Source organism: Papio anubis, chromosome 4 (genome assembly GCF_008728515.1).
Source record: "Papio anubis isolate 15944 chromosome 4, Panubis1.0, whole genome shotgun sequence".
NCBI lineage: Eukaryota > Metazoa > Chordata > Mammalia > Primates > Cercopithecidae > Papio > Papio anubis.
The window spans coordinates 149270473-149291828 of record NC_044979.1 but is presented as its reverse complement, the minus strand read 5'-3'; the positions used below and the strand labels follow the sequence as shown (position 1 = coordinate 149291828).

The 21356-nt window shown below is 36.7% G+C and overlaps 1 protein-coding gene across 2 annotated transcripts in view; it reads right to left on the bottom strand.

Annotated features, from left to right (window-relative positions):
• The window catches only part of LOC101025582 (multidrug resistance-associated protein 1-like), a 93250-nt gene that overhangs the window by 59622 nt on the left and 12272 nt on the right, over positions 1–21356 (bottom strand). For both annotated transcript variants that reach the window (XM_021935571.2, XM_031665667.1), the window contains exons 3-7: positions 19267–19414; positions 18414–18556; positions 10831–11008; positions 3094–3348; positions 315–380 (exon numbers count right to left, since the gene is read on the bottom strand). In XM_021935571.2, coding sequence (XP_021791263.2) covers positions 315–380; positions 3094–3348; positions 10831–11008; positions 18414–18556; positions 19267–19414 — 790 coding nt within the window. The remainder of the gene's footprint in view (positions 1–314; positions 381–3093; positions 3349–10830; positions 11009–18413; positions 18557–19266; positions 19415–21356) is intronic.

Genomic DNA, 21356 nt, shown 5'->3' with positions numbered 1-21356 from the left:
TGATGGGTGTGTTATGACCACTCTTGCCTGCTTCATCTCATCTTTTCAACGCAATACCTTAAAATAAGTAGTATTTTGTGACTTTTAGGATATTTGTGTTCACTTGTGTGAGAAACAAAAAGAAAATGGCTGCATTTTATTTGACTTTGCATTTAAATGTTATTTTAGTGATAAGAATTCCTGTAATATCTGAAATCTGAAATTTTCTGCCAACAATTATTATCTGTCATCACTCTGAGATACTGAGAACACTACAAACTTCCTCTGTGTTACTATGCTCAAAATAGGTCAAAGGCATATCCCTTTCATATTACCTTAATTCCATGTAGGATTTCTTTGAGTAGCTTTATCTGTTTATCTTTGTTCTTTCTTTGGCTTTTCTATTTAATGGAAAGAAAATAAAAGAATATTTGACAAAATTGGTAATACTTTTACTGATATGTCCAGAGCTATTTTTAAAATATGCTCTATTTTCTCTATTTTATTTAAGATTTAGTGGAGAAAAGCATCTTACAATATTTATACATTATTCTACTGACAATGTTGGAAGACCGTTATAAATAGGTAACTTGAACATAGCCAACAGGAGAATAGTAGAAAAGTAGAAAATATAATACGTATTTAAACATAATTTGTTTAAAATTGAATAATAACACCCACATTCTACTAAGATAGAACACATTTCTAAAAACTCCAGTAACTGTTTATATACGTACTTATAACAGAAGTGTCACAAGAATAAAAATAAGGCTCTCTATAAATTTTATTTGTTCTTTGGGAATTAGAATAATTAAAATGTATATTCTCAAATACACTTCCTTTTCTTTATATAAATGTTATGCAATTGTATTTTTATTCAAATATTTAACAATTATAATATTTTATACTTGTTTGAGTATCGTTTCTTAAGTGTTTTCTCCATTAACATTGGCACTTTATGTTATATGTCATAAGGATTTGTATATCTTATGAAGAATGCTTTTACGAGCTAATATCCATCATATTCTGTGTGCGATTTTATACTAATAATATCGTGTGTGATTTAAAGACATATTTTCTTTTCTTTTCTTTTTTTTTTTTTTTTTGAGACGGAGTTTTGCTCTTTTTGCCCAGGCTGGAGTGCAATCGCATGATCTCGGCTCACCGCAACCTCCACCTTCCAGGTTCAAGCGATTCTCCTGCCTCAGCCTACCGAGTAGCTGATATTACAGGCATGCGCCACCACACCCGGCTAATCTTGTATTTTAGTAGAGACAGGGTTTCTCCATGTAGGTCAGGCTGGACTTGAACTCCCGACCTCAGGTGATCCACCACCTCGGCCTCCCAAAGTGCTGGGATTACAGGTGTGAGCCACTGTGCCTGGCCTAAACGTATATTTTCTATCTAGTGTATTGGACATAATATTGAAATATCTTTGAAGGTTATAGGACTCTAAGGTTCAAAAAAGATTTTTGCATTCTTAATAATGTGCCTTTAAATAGCAGTTTTTTTTTTGTTTTTTTTTGTTTTTTTGAGACGGAGTCTCGCTCTGTCACCCAGGCTGGAGTGCAGTGGCCAGATCTCAGCTCACTGCAAGCTCCGCCTCCCGGGTTTACGCCATTCTCCTGCCGCAGCCTCCCGAGTAGCTGGGACTACAGGCGCCCGCCACCTCGCCCGGCTAGTTTTTTGTATTTTTTAGTAGAGACGGGGTTTCACCGTGTTAGCCAGGATGGTCTCGATCTTCTGACCTCGTGATCCGCCCGTCTCGGCCTCCCAAAGTGCTGGGATTACAGGCTTGAGCCACCGCGCCCGGCCTTAAATAGCAGTTTTTAAAATCCAGAATATATTTTTAAAAACTGGTTAAAAGTATTTGTTATAATTATAAACAAATCTGTTATTCTAAACACTAGCATGCTAAGTACCTTTACTTCATAAATATACGCTATTTTCTAGTTTTTATATTTAAAGATCAGTCATCTTTTATTTGAAAAATTAAGAAAAATATAAAATTATATATAAGTTTTAGTCACTTAGGGGTATTAAAGTAATAAGTAAAAATCTACCCTCCTTCTGTCTAATTCTACTTTACAGGTAACTATTCTTTAAAGACTGATGCTTTATCTCTAGATTACTTATATGCTTATGCAAATATATTTATAGCTATGTATCTTCATCTGTTTACCTCTCCATCACACACGTGTATAGGTATATTCACATTTTAATAATGGATCAATGATATAGCTACATATATGCATGATATACATGCATATATTTAATCTACTTTTTGCTTTAAAATATGATTGACGCATTTCCATGTCAATATATATTGTTAATCTTTGATCCATTTAAAATTATAAAATGTTTTCATAAGCAATACATCCGCCTCTGTTAATTTAACATGTGAAAGCATCTATCTCATTGCAGTGTGATTTCCTTCAATGCAGTGAACTCTGTGGTTTCTCCATTTCTTACAGTACAGCATAGCGCACACTGTCTAACACATGGCGGAATGTCAAAACATATATTGATGTTAAGATGAATGATTGATTATAAAGGAAGAATATCAACATTAATTTAGTGAAGCATTTCCTGTCTGCTTGCTGCAGTACCTCACTTTTCAAACAACCAAGCATACCCCTACCTCCAGGCTGCATGCATACCCTTCCCTTTGCTTGGCATGTCTTTCCTCAGACGTCCACATGAGTTACTCCTTCACCCTGTTGATATCCCATTCCCTTCCTGAACACTTTCCTGATCCTAAATGTAAAATGGCATTCTTTGTCTCTTCATCACTGTATCTTTACTAAATCTTCTTCATATACAAATGTTTTCTATCTACTTATTTACTTGCTTAACGTCTGTCCCCTCCACTACCCCTCATGAGAGCTGGACTTGTCAGTTCCCCTCACTGCTGTACTTCCTGTGCCTGGAACACTGGCTGACATAGGATACATGCTTGGTCAATGCTGATTGAGTGAATAAGTAAATGATAAAATTGGATGATTTCCATTTATAACTCTCTCTATATGATTAGCGAGATGGTGATTGTTCATTCAAGTCAGAAAAACTCAGCTCCTGTTTGACACATGTAACATCAGGCAGTCATTTTCTTACCTTTAACTTTTTTATTTTAGTTGCAGCTAAAGCATTTATTGGTATAACAAACACAAGGACTGCCACCCCTGCTAACACTGCTGGGCCCAGCTCTTGCCAAAGGAGATATATGGCCATTAGGATTTGAAAAGGGGCAGACCAGAGGAGATTGAGGTTTGCTGTCAAGTCCATGAGTTGCTGAGCATCCGCTGACATCAAGTTAATAATTTCCCCAGTGGAAAACTTTTGTCGAGAAACATTTGATAAAAGTAGGGCCTATAAAAAGAGAAGCAGAATATTTTAGAGTTCTGTGATTATGGGGCATCTTTATAGTCAAATATTGGTAACTTTTAATATCAATGTTTAATATAATTAGGAAAATGTACAAGGTTATTTATGTACTGGGATATTATAAAACGCAGAAACATGATTTTTAGGTGAGGAAATATAATTAGTGATTAAAGTATATAGTTTTAGAATAATGTTTATTGGCAGAGAGTAACGTTTGGGTTTCCAAACAATAAGAATTTATGGAATACTATGCAGCCATAAAGAGGAAACAGAGCATGTCCTTTGCAGGGACGTGGATGGTGCTGGAAGCCATTATCCTTAGCACACTAACGCAGGAACAGAAAACCAAACACCACATGTTTTCACTTATAAGTGGGAGCTGAACAATGAGAACACGTGGACACATGGGGGAACAACACACACTGGGACTTGTCATGGGGATGGGGGCAGAGGGAGGGAGAGCATCAGGAAGAACAGCTAAAGGACACTGGGCTTAATACCTAGGTGATGGGTTGATCTGTGCAGCAAATCACATGCAGCACATGTTTACCTATCCTGCACATGCACTCCGGAACTTAAAATAAAAGTTGAAGCAAAAAAGAGAACCCTCAATAACTTGTTAATTGCCAAAAAAAAAAAAAAAATCTCTTCTAGATATATTAAGGCTCTCCTCCATTTGGTGGTGTCCCCATAATGCTAAACCATCTAAATATTATCAATACAAAGTACACAAATGCATCAATGGATATCTAATGAACACTGATGAATAGTTTTATGCTTGAAATTGTGGACCATTTAAAAAGGACATAATTTTATTTCTCAAAGTGATTACAGTCTATCTGTAAAGCTACACACACACACACACACACACACACACACACGGTTTTTGCTGTAAGTGTAAAAACAGCAATAAGGGCCATGGGAACTTAGAGATGAAAGTACTCGAAAGGTGTCATAGAGCAGATGCAAATAACATCTTTTCTTCCAACTCCCAATTCTCACTTTCCACAAGTGCATGCTACTTAATATGTGTATACTGAATCCAGTACCCCCAAGCATAATTATTGGTAACTTCTTACAAAAGATGAGGATAGAAATTGATTTATCTAATTATTCATCCATTTAAAATTCCCAGTGAAATACATAAACAACTGTAAAAGTAGTGGGAGATTTGTATTTGTACTGGAAACTGGACAAAGTTTCATTTATATATCAAAAATTTTATGAAAACTTCCCTGCATTGATTTAAAGAGAGACAGGACTGAGACTTGGGGATAGCAAGAGAAAATGAGATACAGGAGTCACTCTAAATCTATCTATTCAATAAATTTTAAAAAAAATGGAAAAGCCCATCTGGAATATAGTAGGTTGGGCCCACAGTGGAACATATAGCCAGGAACATATACCCAGGTGTATGTCATTAGCAGTTTATATGTCTTCTTTGGATAAATGACTATTCAGCCTTAAAAAAAGAAGACAATTCTGCAATATGAGACAATATGGATATACCTTAAGACGTTATGCTAAGTGAAATAAGCTAGACACAGAAAAATAAATACTGGATGAGTTCGCTTATATGAGGTATCTAAAATGGTCAATTTCATAAAATCAAAGACTGGAATGGTGGTTCCAAGGGTGGTGGGGGCAAGGAAAAACTGGAAAGTTAGTACTCAACAGGTACAAAGTTTTAGTTAACCAAGACGAATAAGCTCTAGAGATCTGCTGTAATATATTGCACCTATAGTTAACAATAAACGCATTTTAAACTTAAAATGTATTAAGATAATACATTTCATGTTAAGTTTTTTTACAATAATAGAAGAAAAACTCAATTGCTTTAGACTATTAGAGAAAATACTGAAAGTTATTATAAGATTGAAGGTTATTTGTATGGCATTTCTAACACTAGGGGAATTTTTCAATTTTTCAAATTTCTTTCAGTATTTTTTTCTGCCAAAATTCACAATCCACTAAGGGCAATTTAGTTACCATTTATTGCTAAATTATACAATCTAAGCTGCCTTTTGTTTTACAAAACAACTTGAAAGAGTACTGTAATATGGCCAATTACAGTGGATGGTGTAACATTTCTAGAATTGTTTGGTAGGAAGTACTTTAGTCTGTTACAGGAGGAAAAATGTGATTCAGATGAAAAGAAAGGAAATCTAAAACAATGTTGAAAGTTTAGAAGCTTCTAAGTACTCTTCAATCAAAATGAAAATTAACCAGGTCATTTGTTACCTAATCACTTTTTCTAAGAAACTGTTATTTAAACTTCTATCCAAGTTTTAGATTTGTTTTTTAGTATTTTCATATCATATAAATCTTAATACACACACACACACATACATAAAGCTGTGTGACTTATCTGTTTTAAAAACTTCATTCATTTCCCTCACTGAATTATGCTCTAAGAAAATTCACATGAACCAGATATAGTTCCAAGCCCCACAATCTTGATTATCACTAGTTCAGTCCTTAAAATTTCATTTTATAAACTGACAATGAAATTTGTTTTGCAATTTCACATTCTTCTTATATATTTGTTACTTTCTAGACTCGATGCCAAGACCCTAGTTCTTCATTTCTTTATTTCTTGAATTATTGCAGTAGCTCTAAGGGTCTCCTTCTTTTCTGTCTCATCTGTTTTTAATCCTTTTGTCCTATCATCTGTCTTATGGCTCAAATGGGTTCCAATTTCCTATAGAATTAAGGTCCATTTTAAAAATATAGTTTTCAAGGTTTTTTTTAAGCAATCCCTTCTGACTTTACTATCTCTCCCACCATTCTGGACATGAAACATTGTCTCAAGCCAAATTAATCTACTCACCATTGTCTGAGCAGGCTTTGTACGCATTTCTGTACCTTTTTTCTTCTATGTTATTCCAACATCAGAGCCTTTACCCCATGCAATGCATCCTTCCATTATTCCATGACCCACATCATGCAATATTAACCATGAAACTTTTCCTGACCATCCTAGCTGCAAGTAATACACATCATTTAATGCAGAGCTGCAAGGGCTCCAGAAAAATTTCCATCCCAATGGTCTTCAACCAGAAGTATGAGAAAGGGTAAAGCTGAAGGTGGTACCACATACCACTTATAAGAATGCATTCTTCAACCCCTTTTGTGCCAATAAATATGCTGGGATTCTCTTTCTGACTCTAAGAGCAGGGTTTGGATTCTGTCTCTCCTTCTCCTGACTATACTTAAGTATCTCTACTTTAAGAATGTGACTAAATGTTTACCAGTTTTTGGGTTTTTTTTTTTTTTTGCATTTTATAATTACCATAATTAAAGTTAGATAACATCTTTAAAGTACAAATGGAGACAGTGTAGACACCATACTAGCCAGTATGGTAGCCGCTAGCCAGATGTAGTTATTACATTAAAATGTAAAGTAATTAAAATTAAAAATGGACTTCTTTAGTTGCACTAGTTACATTTCACGGGCTCAGCAGCCATATGTGCTTAGTGTCTACCATACTGCACAGTGCAAATACAGAACTTTTTTAAAAAAATCACAAAAACTCTATTGGACAATGCTTAATGGAGGAATGCCCCCAGACTGCCCATATTAAACCCAGATCTAATTGATGCTTCTTTTTTAAAAAGTTCTTATTTTTTATTTTATAGATTTAGGGGGTACAAATGCAGTTTTGTTACATAGCTATATTGGTTCATGGTGTCATCTGGGCTCTCAATGTAGCCATCACTCAAATAGTGCACACTGTCCCAATTAAATAATCTCTCATCTCTTACCCCCACCCACCCACCCAGCCATCCTAGTCTCCAGTAGCTATTATTTCACTCTGTATGTCCATGTGTACACATTATTTAGCTTCCACTTATAAGTGAGAACATGTGGTATTTGACTTTCTGTTTCTGAATTATTTCACTTAAGATAATGGCCTCCAATTCTATCCATGATCCAGCAAGTGTGACATGATTTCATTCCTTTTTTATGACTGAGAGTATTCCATGGTGTGTGTGTGTGTGTGTGTGTGTGTATACACACACATATACAGCACATTTTATTTATCTGATCATCTGTTGATGGACACTGAGGTTGATTCCATATCCTTGCTGTTGTGAATAGAACTATGATCAGCCTACAAGTGAAGGTATCTTTTAGATGTAATGATTTCTTTGGAATCATGTTTTGTTTTTAGTCTCCAAGAATTTCCATGCAGCTTGCACCTGTGAACTAAGGGGTAACAGAATCGGAGTTTTGTGATCACAGAATCTTGAAGTCATCAAGTGGAAGGAGGCCCATGTTCTTTCTTGCAAACCTAAAAATGATATTCCCTGAACTGTATTCCAAACTTACACTAGTAATTGTGGATGGATAAGGAACAAAGCACATCCTGATACCTTCACCCCTGATATACTTTGGCTCTGTGTCCCCACCCAAATTTCATCTGGAATTATAATCCCTGTGTGGTGAGGGAGGGACCTGGTGAGAGGTGATTGGATGATGGAGGCAGTTTTCCCTATGCTGTTCTCATGGTAATGAGTGAGTTCTCATGAGATCTGATGGTTTAAAAGTGGCAGTTTCCCATTTGCTCTCCCTCCAATGCTCTAATCATGGAATGAAATCCTGTTCCATATGGACTATATACCAAAACAAGTGTTAGCATTCAAACCGGTTTCTAGATTCTTCTGTATCTTTATTCCATATTGGAGGCAGCACATACTGCTTCTAGAATTAGGATCGGGACAGCCCCTCTAATCCTGTATTTGGACCTAGTTCTACAGAGCTAAACTCTGCTGCAAGTTCAGTTACCATTTACTGCTCAATTTGTACTTGGCTTTCCAAGATCCATAAAACCACTTCATGCCCCCGTTGTGGCCCAACAGAGCAAAATGGCCTGTAATGCTTCATGTCCAGTTCAGCCCAAATTAATCTTAAACAATCTCTAAGGAATTATACAAGGTCTAGCCCCTGTAGTCACTATTCCCACTTTGCAATAGACTGAACGATGACACTTGTTTCCCTTTTTACTTCTAACAGCTTGCTCTAATTTCTACTTCAGTCTGTTCTGTTTTTAAGATGTTGGGGCTTAGAACATGACACCCCAAAATACGGCACCTCGGCATGCTGAGCACGTGGAACTGAAGAACACTGGGAAAGCCTCAGAAGCAAAGTCTCTCTGACCCACTCCAGCCCTTTTGTCTCCCCCTCCTCTTTCTTTCCTTTTACCAAAAATGAGTCACAGGAACTAGAACCCCTCTCCCTACAAACAAGACATTTAACTCAGAGAGATAACACTTTTTCCCTTCTCTCTTGAAGACCATCCTTCCAGAAGTCTCCTGTCCAATATCCAGGGAAAGGAATACTATACAGAGAGACCAGGAGGAATCTGAGTGGAAAGGTCATGCTGGGCTTCTCCTCTCAGTCCATTACTATCGGATCATACCCTTTTGTCTGATCACATTTCTACACTGCTGTCTATTCTTTATAGAACCTAAGCATAAGAATAGACAATTTTTCCTGGATCGCTGGGTCTTACTTCTGAACATGTAAAATCTAATTAAATTAACTTGTTTTATTTTTCTCTTTTCAACCTGTCTTTTGCTATAGACGTGTCCCACCGAACTCTTATGGTGGGTGAAAAGAGGTATTACACCTTTCTGCCCCTACAAAGGACTGCTTTTATTTAGAGCAGTTTTAGGTTCACAGCAAAACTGAAAGGTACAGAGAAATCTCATATACTGCTTACCCTGCATGTGCATAGCCTCCCCCATTATCCTCCACAGAGTGGTACATTTGTTACAGCCGATGTTACAGCCGATACATCATTACAGCCGAACATTGTTACATTGTTACAGCCGATACATCGTTATCACCGGAAGTCTGCAGATTGCATTAGGGTTCACTCTTGGTGTTGTACATTCTATGGGTTTGTACAAATGTATAATGACATATATCCACCATTGTACTATCACACAGAGTGGTTTATTGCTCTAAAAGTTATCTGTGCTCCACATTTTATGCTTCTAAATTCACTCTTTCATGGCAGTTTAGTCTTTTATGCTTGTAAATCCACCTACATCTCATGTCTAAACTCCAATGCTCTAATCATGGAATAAATTCCTGTTCCATATGGACTGTATACCAAAACAAGTGTTAGCATTCAAACCGGTTTCTAGATTCTTCTGTATCTTTATTCCATATTGGAGGCAGCACATACTGCCTCTAGAATTAGGACCGGGACAGCCCCTCTAATCCTGTATTTGGACTGAGTTCTACAGAGCTAAACTCTGCTGCAAGTTCAGTTACCATTTACTGCTCAATTTGTACTTGGCTTTCCAAGTTCCATAAAACCACTTCATGCCCCAGTTGTGGCCCAACAGAGCAAAATCGCCTGTAATGCTTCATATCCAGTTCAGCCCAAATTATAATACTTCCTTCCCCTTACACAAAGTCAATAGCTCTCTCACAGACCTTTTCAAGACTTTCTATGTGTACAAGATGTGTACAACCCTTGTAGATTTCCTATTCATCTGATCTCTTATAAAATCTGCATTTAGTTCCACATATTTGTTATTTATGCTAACACTTCCCTTAATTTATTTGGAAAGCAGGGGCTCACTTGTTCATTCATGCATTCATTCATTTATTCATTCAGTAATCCAACTTTAATAAAGTGTAAAAGTCATTGTCTCATATGATAAAGATACAACAGGTGAATAAATTTCTACTCCAAATGCTGATGAACCTACAATTTATATCAGAGTGCAAAGCAGGAACAAACTACACTTATTGCTTGGATAACTACTTGATAACTAGGGGAAGGAGGAAGCTCTTTAACTGTTTATAATTATGTTGTAAATAAAATACCCTCCATGATAAAGAGGCAGTGTTTAAAATGGTATTTTCAAAAAAGGACTAATTAAACTTTAGGGTTACGCCAGGAATAAAGATCAGCCAAGTTTGAGAGGCAGGACTTAGAATAAAAGAGCAATGGAGAATGACTGTATAAAAATGAATGACTTTATTGCCCAAAAACGAAGTTCATAGAGGAGAAAGAAAAAGGTAATATGAAGATTAAAAATAATATTGTGAAAAGAAGAGCTTTTATTGATGCATACATACAGAAAACCATGAAAATATTCAATTCCATTCACTTTGTGAGTAGCGGTTAGGTGGCATAAGAGTAAACAAAGATTATCATTTAATTTAATGGATTAGGGCTGACTAGAATTTGTAAAGACCAGAGAGAGATAGATAGAGAGAGAGAGAGAGAGAGAGAGACAGAGAGAGAGAGAGAGAACATGCACTAAAGAGAAATTAATGCAACCGATATCCATGAGCCAAAGTTCTTTTAAAGCAAAACAAATGTATATACAAAGGGTTTCCTAAGGAGTTTTTGATATACTCCCCTATTTTTCTAGTCCCCTTATTTTAAAGCACATAAGGGAGTAGTCCCTCTAGAAATGGGAATTCCTTGGAATTTTTACCTTTTTGTAGATCAGTCCATTTACAGCTGTTTTAACTTTTGCTGAGGTGAGCATGTTAAAACATTGATATCGCTGAAGAATCAGAGTTTGCAGAAAGACTACAACAAAAAGTGCCATTGCATAGCCGTAGCCATTCCAGCCAAAATCTGAGCTGTCTTCACAGAAAATGATCATTTGCCTGAATGTCACAAAAATTGAGAATGGGTAAGAAATGTTAAACATCTGAAGCAGTTAAATGCTTACGAGAGTTTAGCATTGTCAAAATGTTACACACACACACACACACACACACACACCACTCCTACCTGTTCTTTTTCTCTACTTGCTTAATTTGGTATTTGTCCCCCCGTCCCCCACCTTTTTTTTTTTTTAAGTAAAATCAGGAATCCCTTCCACTGGCTTGTGAGTACGAGGTTATTTTCTGGTTTTCACATGGCAGGCCCATCAAATAATTAACTTTTCTGGTATAACTTCATCAGAAAAGTCGAGACATAGATACACGTAAAACCATTTTTTTCTCAAAATTATGTGTTTTATCAAATACAGGGAAACATGACAACCAGAACGTAAGGAAGGGATCTTACGTATGCCACACAGGTGCTGCCTTTTATTTTTTTTTTTTTTAAAAAAAAGGCTTGATTTATATCTCATGTTTTATTTTCACTTTTATCCATAACCAATTTCTTTTTTCTCTGCTTTTCCTTATTTCCTCTTAAGTTTGTGACAGCATGATCAGGATGATTAGGGCCAATCCTGGGGTGCAGAAAAACAGTGGGGATGGTTCTAATTACAAGTATCTTGGCTGATAGTCCCTCAACTATAAACGTTGTCTAAAACTCAGAGTGCCTGATGTTCATTGGTAATAATATTTTAAGCATGATTTTAAACCGCATCAATGTAACTGAAAATAATATTTAATTTAAAAGACCACATAGCCCATGCAACATGGTGAAAACAATTTGGGCATATACTGTGACATACTACAAGTTAACATATCATTTATTTTGCAGGCTTACTATTTTGGGTTTTATTTAGTAATCCCTTCTATTTCATATGTAAAGGGATAGTATTAGAGGTTTGATAAGTGGACCTTTTTCACTGTAAACTCTGGAGATGCAAAAATGTCCTATATCATTGTAATGTGCCATTTTGAGTGAATCCATAGGTTAGTAGAACTAAAATGAAACCATATGCAATTAGGTTTGATTATATCTACCCTTTTCTCAAAAAAATATTATATTTAAAAACTCATTCTTTATAAAAGTTTAATTATTATTATTATTTTTTTTGAGACAGGGTTTCACACCTGTCGCCCAGGCTGGAGTGCAGTGATGGGCTCTTGGCTCACTATAACCTCTGCCTCCCAGGCTCAAGGAATCCTCTTGCATCAGCTTCCCGAGTAACTGGGATTATAGATGTGTGCCCCCAAGCCTGGCTAATTTTTGTATTTTTAGTAGAGGCAGGGTTTTGCCATGTTGCCTAGGCTAGTCTTGAACTCTTGACCTCAAATGACCTCAAGTGATCCACCCACCTTGGGCTCCCAAGTGCTGGGATTACAGGTATGAGCTACCACACCCAGCCAAAAGTTTAAATTTTTAAGTAGTAAGTAAAGCATAAATTTCTAGGCTTTGATCTGTTTGTTGACATTTGGACAGCTACTGTGTTAAAATTAAAAGTAATTTGTCTTGTTCAAATTGCTTTATCAACCAAGTGCTTAAAAATATTAACTTTATTAAAATAAGACTTTAGAACAAAATATATACACGTGTCTCTAATAGTAAAACCTCTAGGTATCAACAATTATTTGGAGCATTACATATTCTCAATGAAACTATTAAATTACCCCACACCCCACATATACATAATAACAGCAGAAAGTTCTGTATTTCTTAATTGATGTCATCCATTGGGACACCTACTTTTTATGAAAGCAACTTGCTAAATCCCTTCTTTGTTCTAGGAATTACATTTCCTGAAAGAGTAGCACTATTCTTATTGGGCATATATCTACCGATTATACTTTTTCCTTTTTCACAAAGACAAAACAACTAAATGACTAACATCAGGCATTGTAGTGGTTCTACACACATTAACTGAGAAATACTAAAAACAATCTATGCTCAAGGCTTGATAAAGACCATAAAACAATATTCATGATATTAGATACAAACACTTGTTTTTTGTTTGATATTACAATAAAACCCAAAAAGGGAGGAAGAGAGCCAACACAGTCAATAAGAAATATATCTTGTAAATAATGAAAGTATAATTTTACTAATAAATTAATAAAAAATATTCCTTTTATGTGTTTTATTTTACACATATGAGTCATAATATGACAGTGTGCTCTCATCCTTAAAGATAGTCCTTTCCAGCAACTTTTTCATATAAAGAGAATATCTATTTTGAGACTACATATATACATATGTACATATATGCATATGCAGTCTCAAAATACATGTATTCTACATATGTGTGTGTGTGTGTGTATATATATATATGAAACTACACATGTATATATGTAGTCTCAAAATTAGCTTATAAAATTAGTTCTTCTATGGCCAAATTATGATCACACAAGCTCTGCAATTCTTTCTGATCACTCAATTGTTACTTATTTAACAATTGAAATTTTAAGGTTTTTAAATTTAAGGTTTTTCAACTGCTGCAGAATAAGGGTACTTTGGAAAATTGTAACTTTGTGTTAATTCCCATTTATTCTGTATTTTTTTCAGGGAATTTATTTCGGTTCTTTATGCCAGACTTCGTGCTAAGAGCTAAGGACACAATGATTGAATAATGCAGGAGAGTTTGCCTCTTTCATCATCACCTAGGCCGGGAGAAAGGTGTGACTCACTGCAATGCAATATTAAAACTCTTGTTTTGCAGGTTTGATCAAACCAGTGTGATGCAAAAGTGTCTCACAAAGTAAAGGAGACTGTTTGCTACTCCACAGACATTCTTTGGTAATTCAGATACAACTTTTAGGGAACAGAGACACACTGAATTGCTATGACCTACTGCTATTTTAGGAAAGACCATGGCCATGGTGAGATTCTCTCACAAGTCTCTTGAGCAGTAGTCATTGGCAAAGGGGAATCAGAGTATGACTGAAAATCCCTCGCTACTCCTCTCGTTGAGAAATTGAACCTCTTTTCTCTAATTCCCTTCCCTTTGAATGTGGGCTGATTTAGGGGATCTCTTGGCGAAAACAATGTGGCAGAAGTGACCTGAGATGTCCAAGCCTGTGTTGTGGAAAGACTTGTCTGAGTCTTTTATAATCCTCATGCTGAGGAAATCCAGCTGCCATGTAGGAAATTTAACGACTCTAAGACCTCTGTTCTCAAGCTAACCATTCAGAGAGTCTGTAGAAACAGAGAGAAGGAGAGAGATAGCGAGGGTGGGGTGGAGAGAGAGAGAGAGAGACAGGGAGAAAGGAGAGAGAGAGGACAGAGGAGAGAGAGAGAGGAGAGAGGAGAGAGAGAGATCTGGCCATTTCCAGCCATCTCAGCCCAGGCCTCAGAGGTGTGAGTCACGGAGCCATTTTGCGCATTCCAGCACAGCACACAGTGAGAAGAACCAGGGTAACTCAGCCCACAGTTAGAACCGAAGCACCAGCCATATGTCTCCATGTGAGCTGCTTCGGCTGTCTCCAGTTGTTCTAGACACTCAGCCAAGGTCACAATCATGGTGGAGCAGAGAAAAGCAGTCTCTGCCTGAAGTTTTGACCACCAGAATCATGAACATAATAACATCATTGTTTAATGCCACCAAATTGTGGTGTGATTAGTTTTGCAGCATTGGATAACCAGAATAGGGCAAGAAAGGAAGATGCTGGCCAATCCTCCGATAGAAAGATTTCTGGTCACACGTAAGATAGTGCCATGGTGACTCCTGGGATATGCTGAGGTGAGGGGCAGAGGCAAGTGGAGGGAGAGATCTGTCATTTTGTGGGGAGGGGGCAGTTAATCCAGGAAACATTTGGCTCATACTTCTACAGACAAGGGAGCCAACAAAGAATTTGGGGTGAAAAATGTCAGGAACAGTTTTCTGACGGCAGTATATACCTTGCTTGGATTCCCTGGTTCCATTCTCTCTTGTTTTTATTTTTATGTGTTTGTGCTAGCCACTGCTTCTCAATATCCTTTGATAAATTTCCTCATCTTCACCAACTGTATGCTTTGGAGTAGCTGATAGTTTTTGTTTGTTTTTGTTTTTTTTTTTTTGTTTTTTTGAGGACATCTTTTCTTTTCTTCACATATGTTAAGGTGATTTCATCCAGAACAATGGCTTGACTTACCCAGTCCAATTTAGAACAATTCCAGTTTGTCACTCCAGCCTATATCTTTCCTAACACCAGGTGCATATAGACAACTGGTTACTCAACCTTTCTTGTTTTTTTTTTTTTAGACAGAGTCTTGCTCTGTTCCCAGGCTGGAGTGCAGTGGCGCAATCTTGACTCACTGCAACCTCCGCCTCCCGGGTTCCAGCGATTGTCCTGCCTCAGCCTCCCAAGTGGCTGGGACCACAGGCACATGCCACCATGCCCAGCTAATGTTTTGTATTTTTAATAGAGACAGGGTTTCATCATGTTGGCCAGGATGGTCTCGATCTCTCGACCTCGTGATCCGCCTGCCTTGGCCTCCCAAAGTGCTGGGATTGCAGGCGTGAGCCACCACACCAGGCCTACTCAACCTTTTAATCTAGATGGTCCCATGTCAGGGATCCCCATGACAAGTCTCCAGCTCAATTATTTATTATAATAACTTACAGGACTCGGCATATAGTTACCCTCATGGCTATATTTATTATGGTGAAAGGATACAAAACAAAATCAGCAAAAAAGAAAAGATATATGGGGTGAAGTCTGGAAGGAAACGGGCACAAGCTCCAAAAGTTCTTTCCCTGTAGAGTCACACAGAACATGCTTAATTCTCTCAGCAACTAGTTGTGGCAATACATGTGAAATGTCTCCAAGGTAAGCTTGTTAGAAATTCAGCATCCGGGGTTTTTATCGGAGGCTGGTCAAGTGGACACCCTTTTCTTAACACACACCAAAATTCCAGACTCCCAGAAGGAAAACAGATATTCACCATGAACCATATTGGTTGTATAAACAACTTGGAGCTATGGAACCATTCTCATCAGTTAGGGTAGTGGGTACCCTCCTGAAATGTAAGTTCCAGTTGCCAGCCAAAGATCACCCCTGTAAGCAGGCTTTCCAAAGTCCATAGGCAAGCCTGCTATGTTAATTCTTCCTTGCACAATAGCTAATAGATCTTTCAAGGTTAACAAGTCCAGAAGCAAACCCCATTCCCTTCTCTAGTCTTTTCATTTTCTCTATCTCAGGATATGCTGACTTGTTTACCTTATGATTAAAAACAATTTTTTGAAGGCTTCCTTTACTTCTCGCTTCCTCTCTCAACCTACATTCAGTCCATCAGTATGTTCTGTTAACTCTACCTTTAAAACACCAGAGTCTGACCACTTCTTATCACTTTTATTACTGCTACCTAGCTGAAGCCACCGTTGACTTTTGCTTGGATTATCACAAACAAACTTCTAACTGGTGTTTCTTCTTCCACTCTTGCATTTCTTGATTTTATTCTCCACATAGCAGCCAGAGTCATTCCTATAAGACTTAAGTCTAATCAGATCTTTGATTTTTTGCTCAAAATCTTCCAAATGCTTCCCTGCTAATGTGGACTAAAAGCCAATATTCCCATCATATTTCATAAGGTCCTTCAAAATCTTTTCATCTCTGCACCTTTCTCACCTCAACCTTATCTTTCCAGCTCTCTGCTCCAACCTCACTTTGCCTCCTTGCAGTCCCTCAGAGATACCAGGCATGAGCGTCTTCATGACTTTTGCCCTCCCTGCTACCTTTAATCACAATATTTTCTTGGATTCTTTCCCAGCTTCCTTCAGGACTTTGACCAAATGTCGCCTTATCACTAATATCTTTCATAATTACCTTACATAAAACAGTAACTTCTAACTCCTCAAACTGGCATTCCCTTACCCTACTTCGTTCCTAAGCACTGATGATATCATTTATGTTTATTCATTTGTTTGACTTTCATCTCTCCCCTCTAAATGTCATCAGAGCAGGTTCTTTGTTTTGATTTTTGTTCTGTCCCCACAGTCGACCTAGAACAGTTTTGCCATGCATAGGTGCTCAATAAATATTGAATGAATATATTCCTGAATATCATCTGGCATGTAGGTAATGCAGGATTAATGATATTTTCATGAATTAAGTGATTATTAAAAACTCTAATAACTTGGAAATTTTTCAATGCTAAAAATATAATCACCAGTTAATAAAATATATGTTTCTTTGTGTTTCCTTCATATGACAGCTAGGTGTAAGTCAAGGTTTCCTTGAAAAAGGTGGCACAGTCAAAAGCTCAGTTTCATTGTCTACCTTTAAACCATTGCAGATAGATATTATAGAAATGCTTCAAGTCTTTTTACTGTATCTATATCTAGATACAGAGATACACAGAAATATACCTATGTTAGGTAATAATAATATATGTTTATATATGTTATGCATAGTAATTGTTTGTGTGTGTATGTGTGTGTGTGTGTAATTGCCATGACTGTTAAAGCTCAACTCTCAAAAGGCCACAACTAAGTAACGTAGTGAAAATATGTATCATTTCCTTTTCTAAGCATACATTCAAGCAAGACTTCCTAAATTTCAATTATGACTCTGGCACTTTCTAGCTGTGCAGACTTGGACAAATTACTCCAATCTTTCTGTCTATTTCTGCCATTGTAATAATGAATGTAATAATACTTTCTATGTCGCAGGAGTGTGGCAAAGATTAAATGAGATTACCAATGTGATGGTTAACTTTATGTGTCAACTTGACTGGTGAAGAAATGGTAAAACATTATTTCTGTTTAATAACATTTAAATAATGTTTTACCATCTACCAGATGTCTGGGTGTGTCTGTGAGGCTGTTTCTGGAAGAGATTAGCATCTGAATCAGTAGACTGAGTAAAGAAGATCCCAGGGCATAGTGCCTCATCCAATTTATTGAGGGCCTATATAGAACAAGAAGGTAAAGAGAGAGTGAATCAGCTCTCTTTCCTGGAGCAGAAATATTCACCTTCTCCTGCCCGTGGACATCAGAACTCAAGGTTATCTGGCCTTTGGAGTAAGACTGAAGGCTTACTTACATGACTGTCCTTCCTGAGTCTCTAGTTTGCAAATGGAAGACTGTGGGACTTCTTGGCCCCCGTAATTGCAAAAGCCAATTCCCCTAATAAATCCCCTTTTATTTGGGTTTATCTATCCTATTGGTTCTGTTTCTCTGGAGAACCCTTGCTTAATAAAATTAATATAAGATTTTAGAACAGTGCTTAGTATATGGTTGACGTTATTAGATATTGACTATATTATCCTAATTCCCATTTATATTGTATGTAACCCTAATAGCATGTCCACATCCTAATAATATTTGAAATAAGAACCTTCTCTACTCTTTTGTATTAGAACTTTTATATTAGAATACTTACTTATCATTTATCTGTGAGGAGGGAGAAAAAAACCCACCAGACTTTAACTTACTTCATTATGAGTGGGCTAGTGAAGGACAGAATGTCAGCAAACACTTTGAATAAGGCAACTTCAATCAGGACAGACTTAAAGGTATTCCACAATGCATAGAGTAGAGATGGTTTCTTGGTATGTGCCTCTTTATAAAAAGATGCCTACATAATTAAAGAAAATAGAAACAATGAGAAAATTGGACACAACTAATATTAATAAAATGAAATCTATCTAAACAGATGATACAATTAACAATGTGCTCTGAAGACAATAAGTTAATAAGAAAGGAATCAATCAGTTAAACTTGAAATTATGACCCACATCATTGAGATAGTAGGTGGTGTTACTCATACCACACGGCATAAAAGGGCAAGTGCAATAGTTGCATTTTATTATTTTTGTGAGTTTTGAAACTACTTAATTAATATAAATACAGTTTTTATCTCCAAATTATATTTTCTTTTGGAGGAGTCTGAAAATAATATATATGCATATGCATATATGATGCTAGAGGTGGAGTGTCTGCCCCTGCTCCCATAAACTTTAATTTTGGCCACCATATAATTTGCTTTGACCAATAGACATGATGCTCTGAGACACAGAAGCTATCTTTGTCACCGCTGGTAAGGAGCCAAAGATATATGCATGCATATCAACACATGTGCTCCTGAACATTAAAGAGAAGCAGTGTTGAGTAGTTTGAAGACAGAAGTGGACTGCAATAGCAATGAATTATGCTTATAAAGTAGATTGTCATTTCACCTTTTAGGAATTTTGATATTAATAATAGTATCTCATACTCGAAAAAAGCTTTATCTAGTTTTCAGGTAGTGATTGCTTCAAGATTTAACAGAACTTTGTAATTAATTACCTTTACTTTTTGCCTCTCTTGATTCCTTAAAACTTCCTTTCTCCATTGTTTTTCAAAGATAGGGCACACAGTGTAGGAGGAATCACTTTCATTTAGTTCAAAAAGATCCTCTCTTTCCAAAGGTCTCTTATAGCCTAAAGTAATTACTCTAAAGATGAAAAAGTAAGGCAAACAAGATAGTAAAACAAATAATCTAGTTAAAAAGAAATTGTCATGCATTTACTTCTTTCTTTGATTTATACATTATTTTATTGATTAAAATACAATAACGAGATTACATGTTTAAAAAAAATCATACAGTTTTATCCTGGAGGTCAATAATGTGCAATAATCATTTATAGTTTTTATAAATGCTGTTTAGACATCCAATGATTCAGCAAAATACCGACTTAATTTATTCAGCTTATATTTGGGAAGTGTACCACTCAGCTCATTCACTACTTGACCTCACTTCCTAAAATTTAAATAGCAAACTTTCACAGTAGAATATTACCCTGACCACTCAAGTACCCACATTGGCTTTTAGGCTTGTATTGGAGGGGAAACGAATCTAACCTCTGAATTTGCAATTTTCTTCTGTTCCACTAGGACTTTCTGTACGATTTGCCACTTGACTTTATAGATTGTACAACTGGATGGGGAGTACTTGTCCCTATCCCATAAGCTCTGGCCTTGGCCTCATGACCAACAGAATATGAGCCAATGTGAGAGTGCAGTTTCTGAACTGATGCCTTAAGAAGCAAGGCAAGTCTCCACCAGTCTCTTAGTTTTTCTACCCTCCTCCATTCATTGAGCTTATCCTGGCTGACACTGGGAATAATTATGCAAGAACGGTGGATCTAAACTGGGAGGGAAACAAGATGCATAGCGTAGTTTTACCACAGAAGTTACTGTGGAGAGAACGAATTGCACTTACCTACAGCTCTGCTCTACCATCTTTCTGCTAACAGGGATCTGATATTTCTTCAGTTGCAAATCTCTTGAACTCATGGTCAGGTCTTATTTTAGCCACAGAGTTATGAATTATAATTGATCTAAACCAGTCCTGGTACTCTCATTACCCTCTGCTTGGGATTAATAATATAACTGAGTTATATTATTAATTATATTATTATATTAGGTATTGCTAACAATACCTAAGCAAATATCTGCTAGGCAGAACTTTCCTTTTCAAATGAAAGCACAGAACTTCAAAAGGAGAAAACATTTTGCCTGCCTTCTCCTTCCCTTGTGTCCTTTGAAGCCATGATGCTTTGAGATATAAAAGCCATCTTTGCCACTATGGATAAAAAGTCAAATAATAAGGATGGGAAGCAGAAAAGCAGAAAAATGCAGACTCTTGCTCTGTTGCCCAGGCTGGAGTGCAGTGGATCAGTCTCTGCTCACTACAACCTCTGCCTTGTGGGTCCAAGCAATTCTCATGCCTCAGCCTCCCAAGTAGCTGGGATTACAGGCACACACCACCATTCCTGGCTACTTTTTCTATTTTTAGTAGAGACAGGGTTTTGCCCTGTTGGCCAGGCTGGTCTTGAACTCCTGGCCTCAAGTGATCTGCCTTCCTTGGCTGGGATTACAGGTGTGAGCCATTGTGACCAACCTAACCTGGGCCTTTCATAACATTTCCGAGATAGCTCAGCAACCTATTTCCAACAACACCCTCTTTCCAATAACATAAGAAAATAAATACCTGTTTGTTTAAACTATTATTATTTGACTATTCTGTTACTTGAAGTCAAACGCACTCTGAAGTGATTTAAATCAGATATAGTTTGTGACTTTGGTGACATGACTTTTTCAGTAAGAAAGTAAACCTATATTTAAATCCAAGCCTTCTGACTGGCCTAAGTTCTGTCCATATAAAGTGTATTAGCCCACGAGGCGGTAACAATGTCTTAAACTACTCCAAATTGGGACTGCTTTCATTGGCCTTGTTACTAAATAATCTCAATTGATTGACTCTGGGATGAATTTAAACCCTACGGTAACAAGAGATTCCACTAGATTTTATTTTACTTTTAGTATAATACATAATATCTTACCACAATTCATATCTAACAAAAGATTTAGTATAATAGAAGGGACTTTCAATA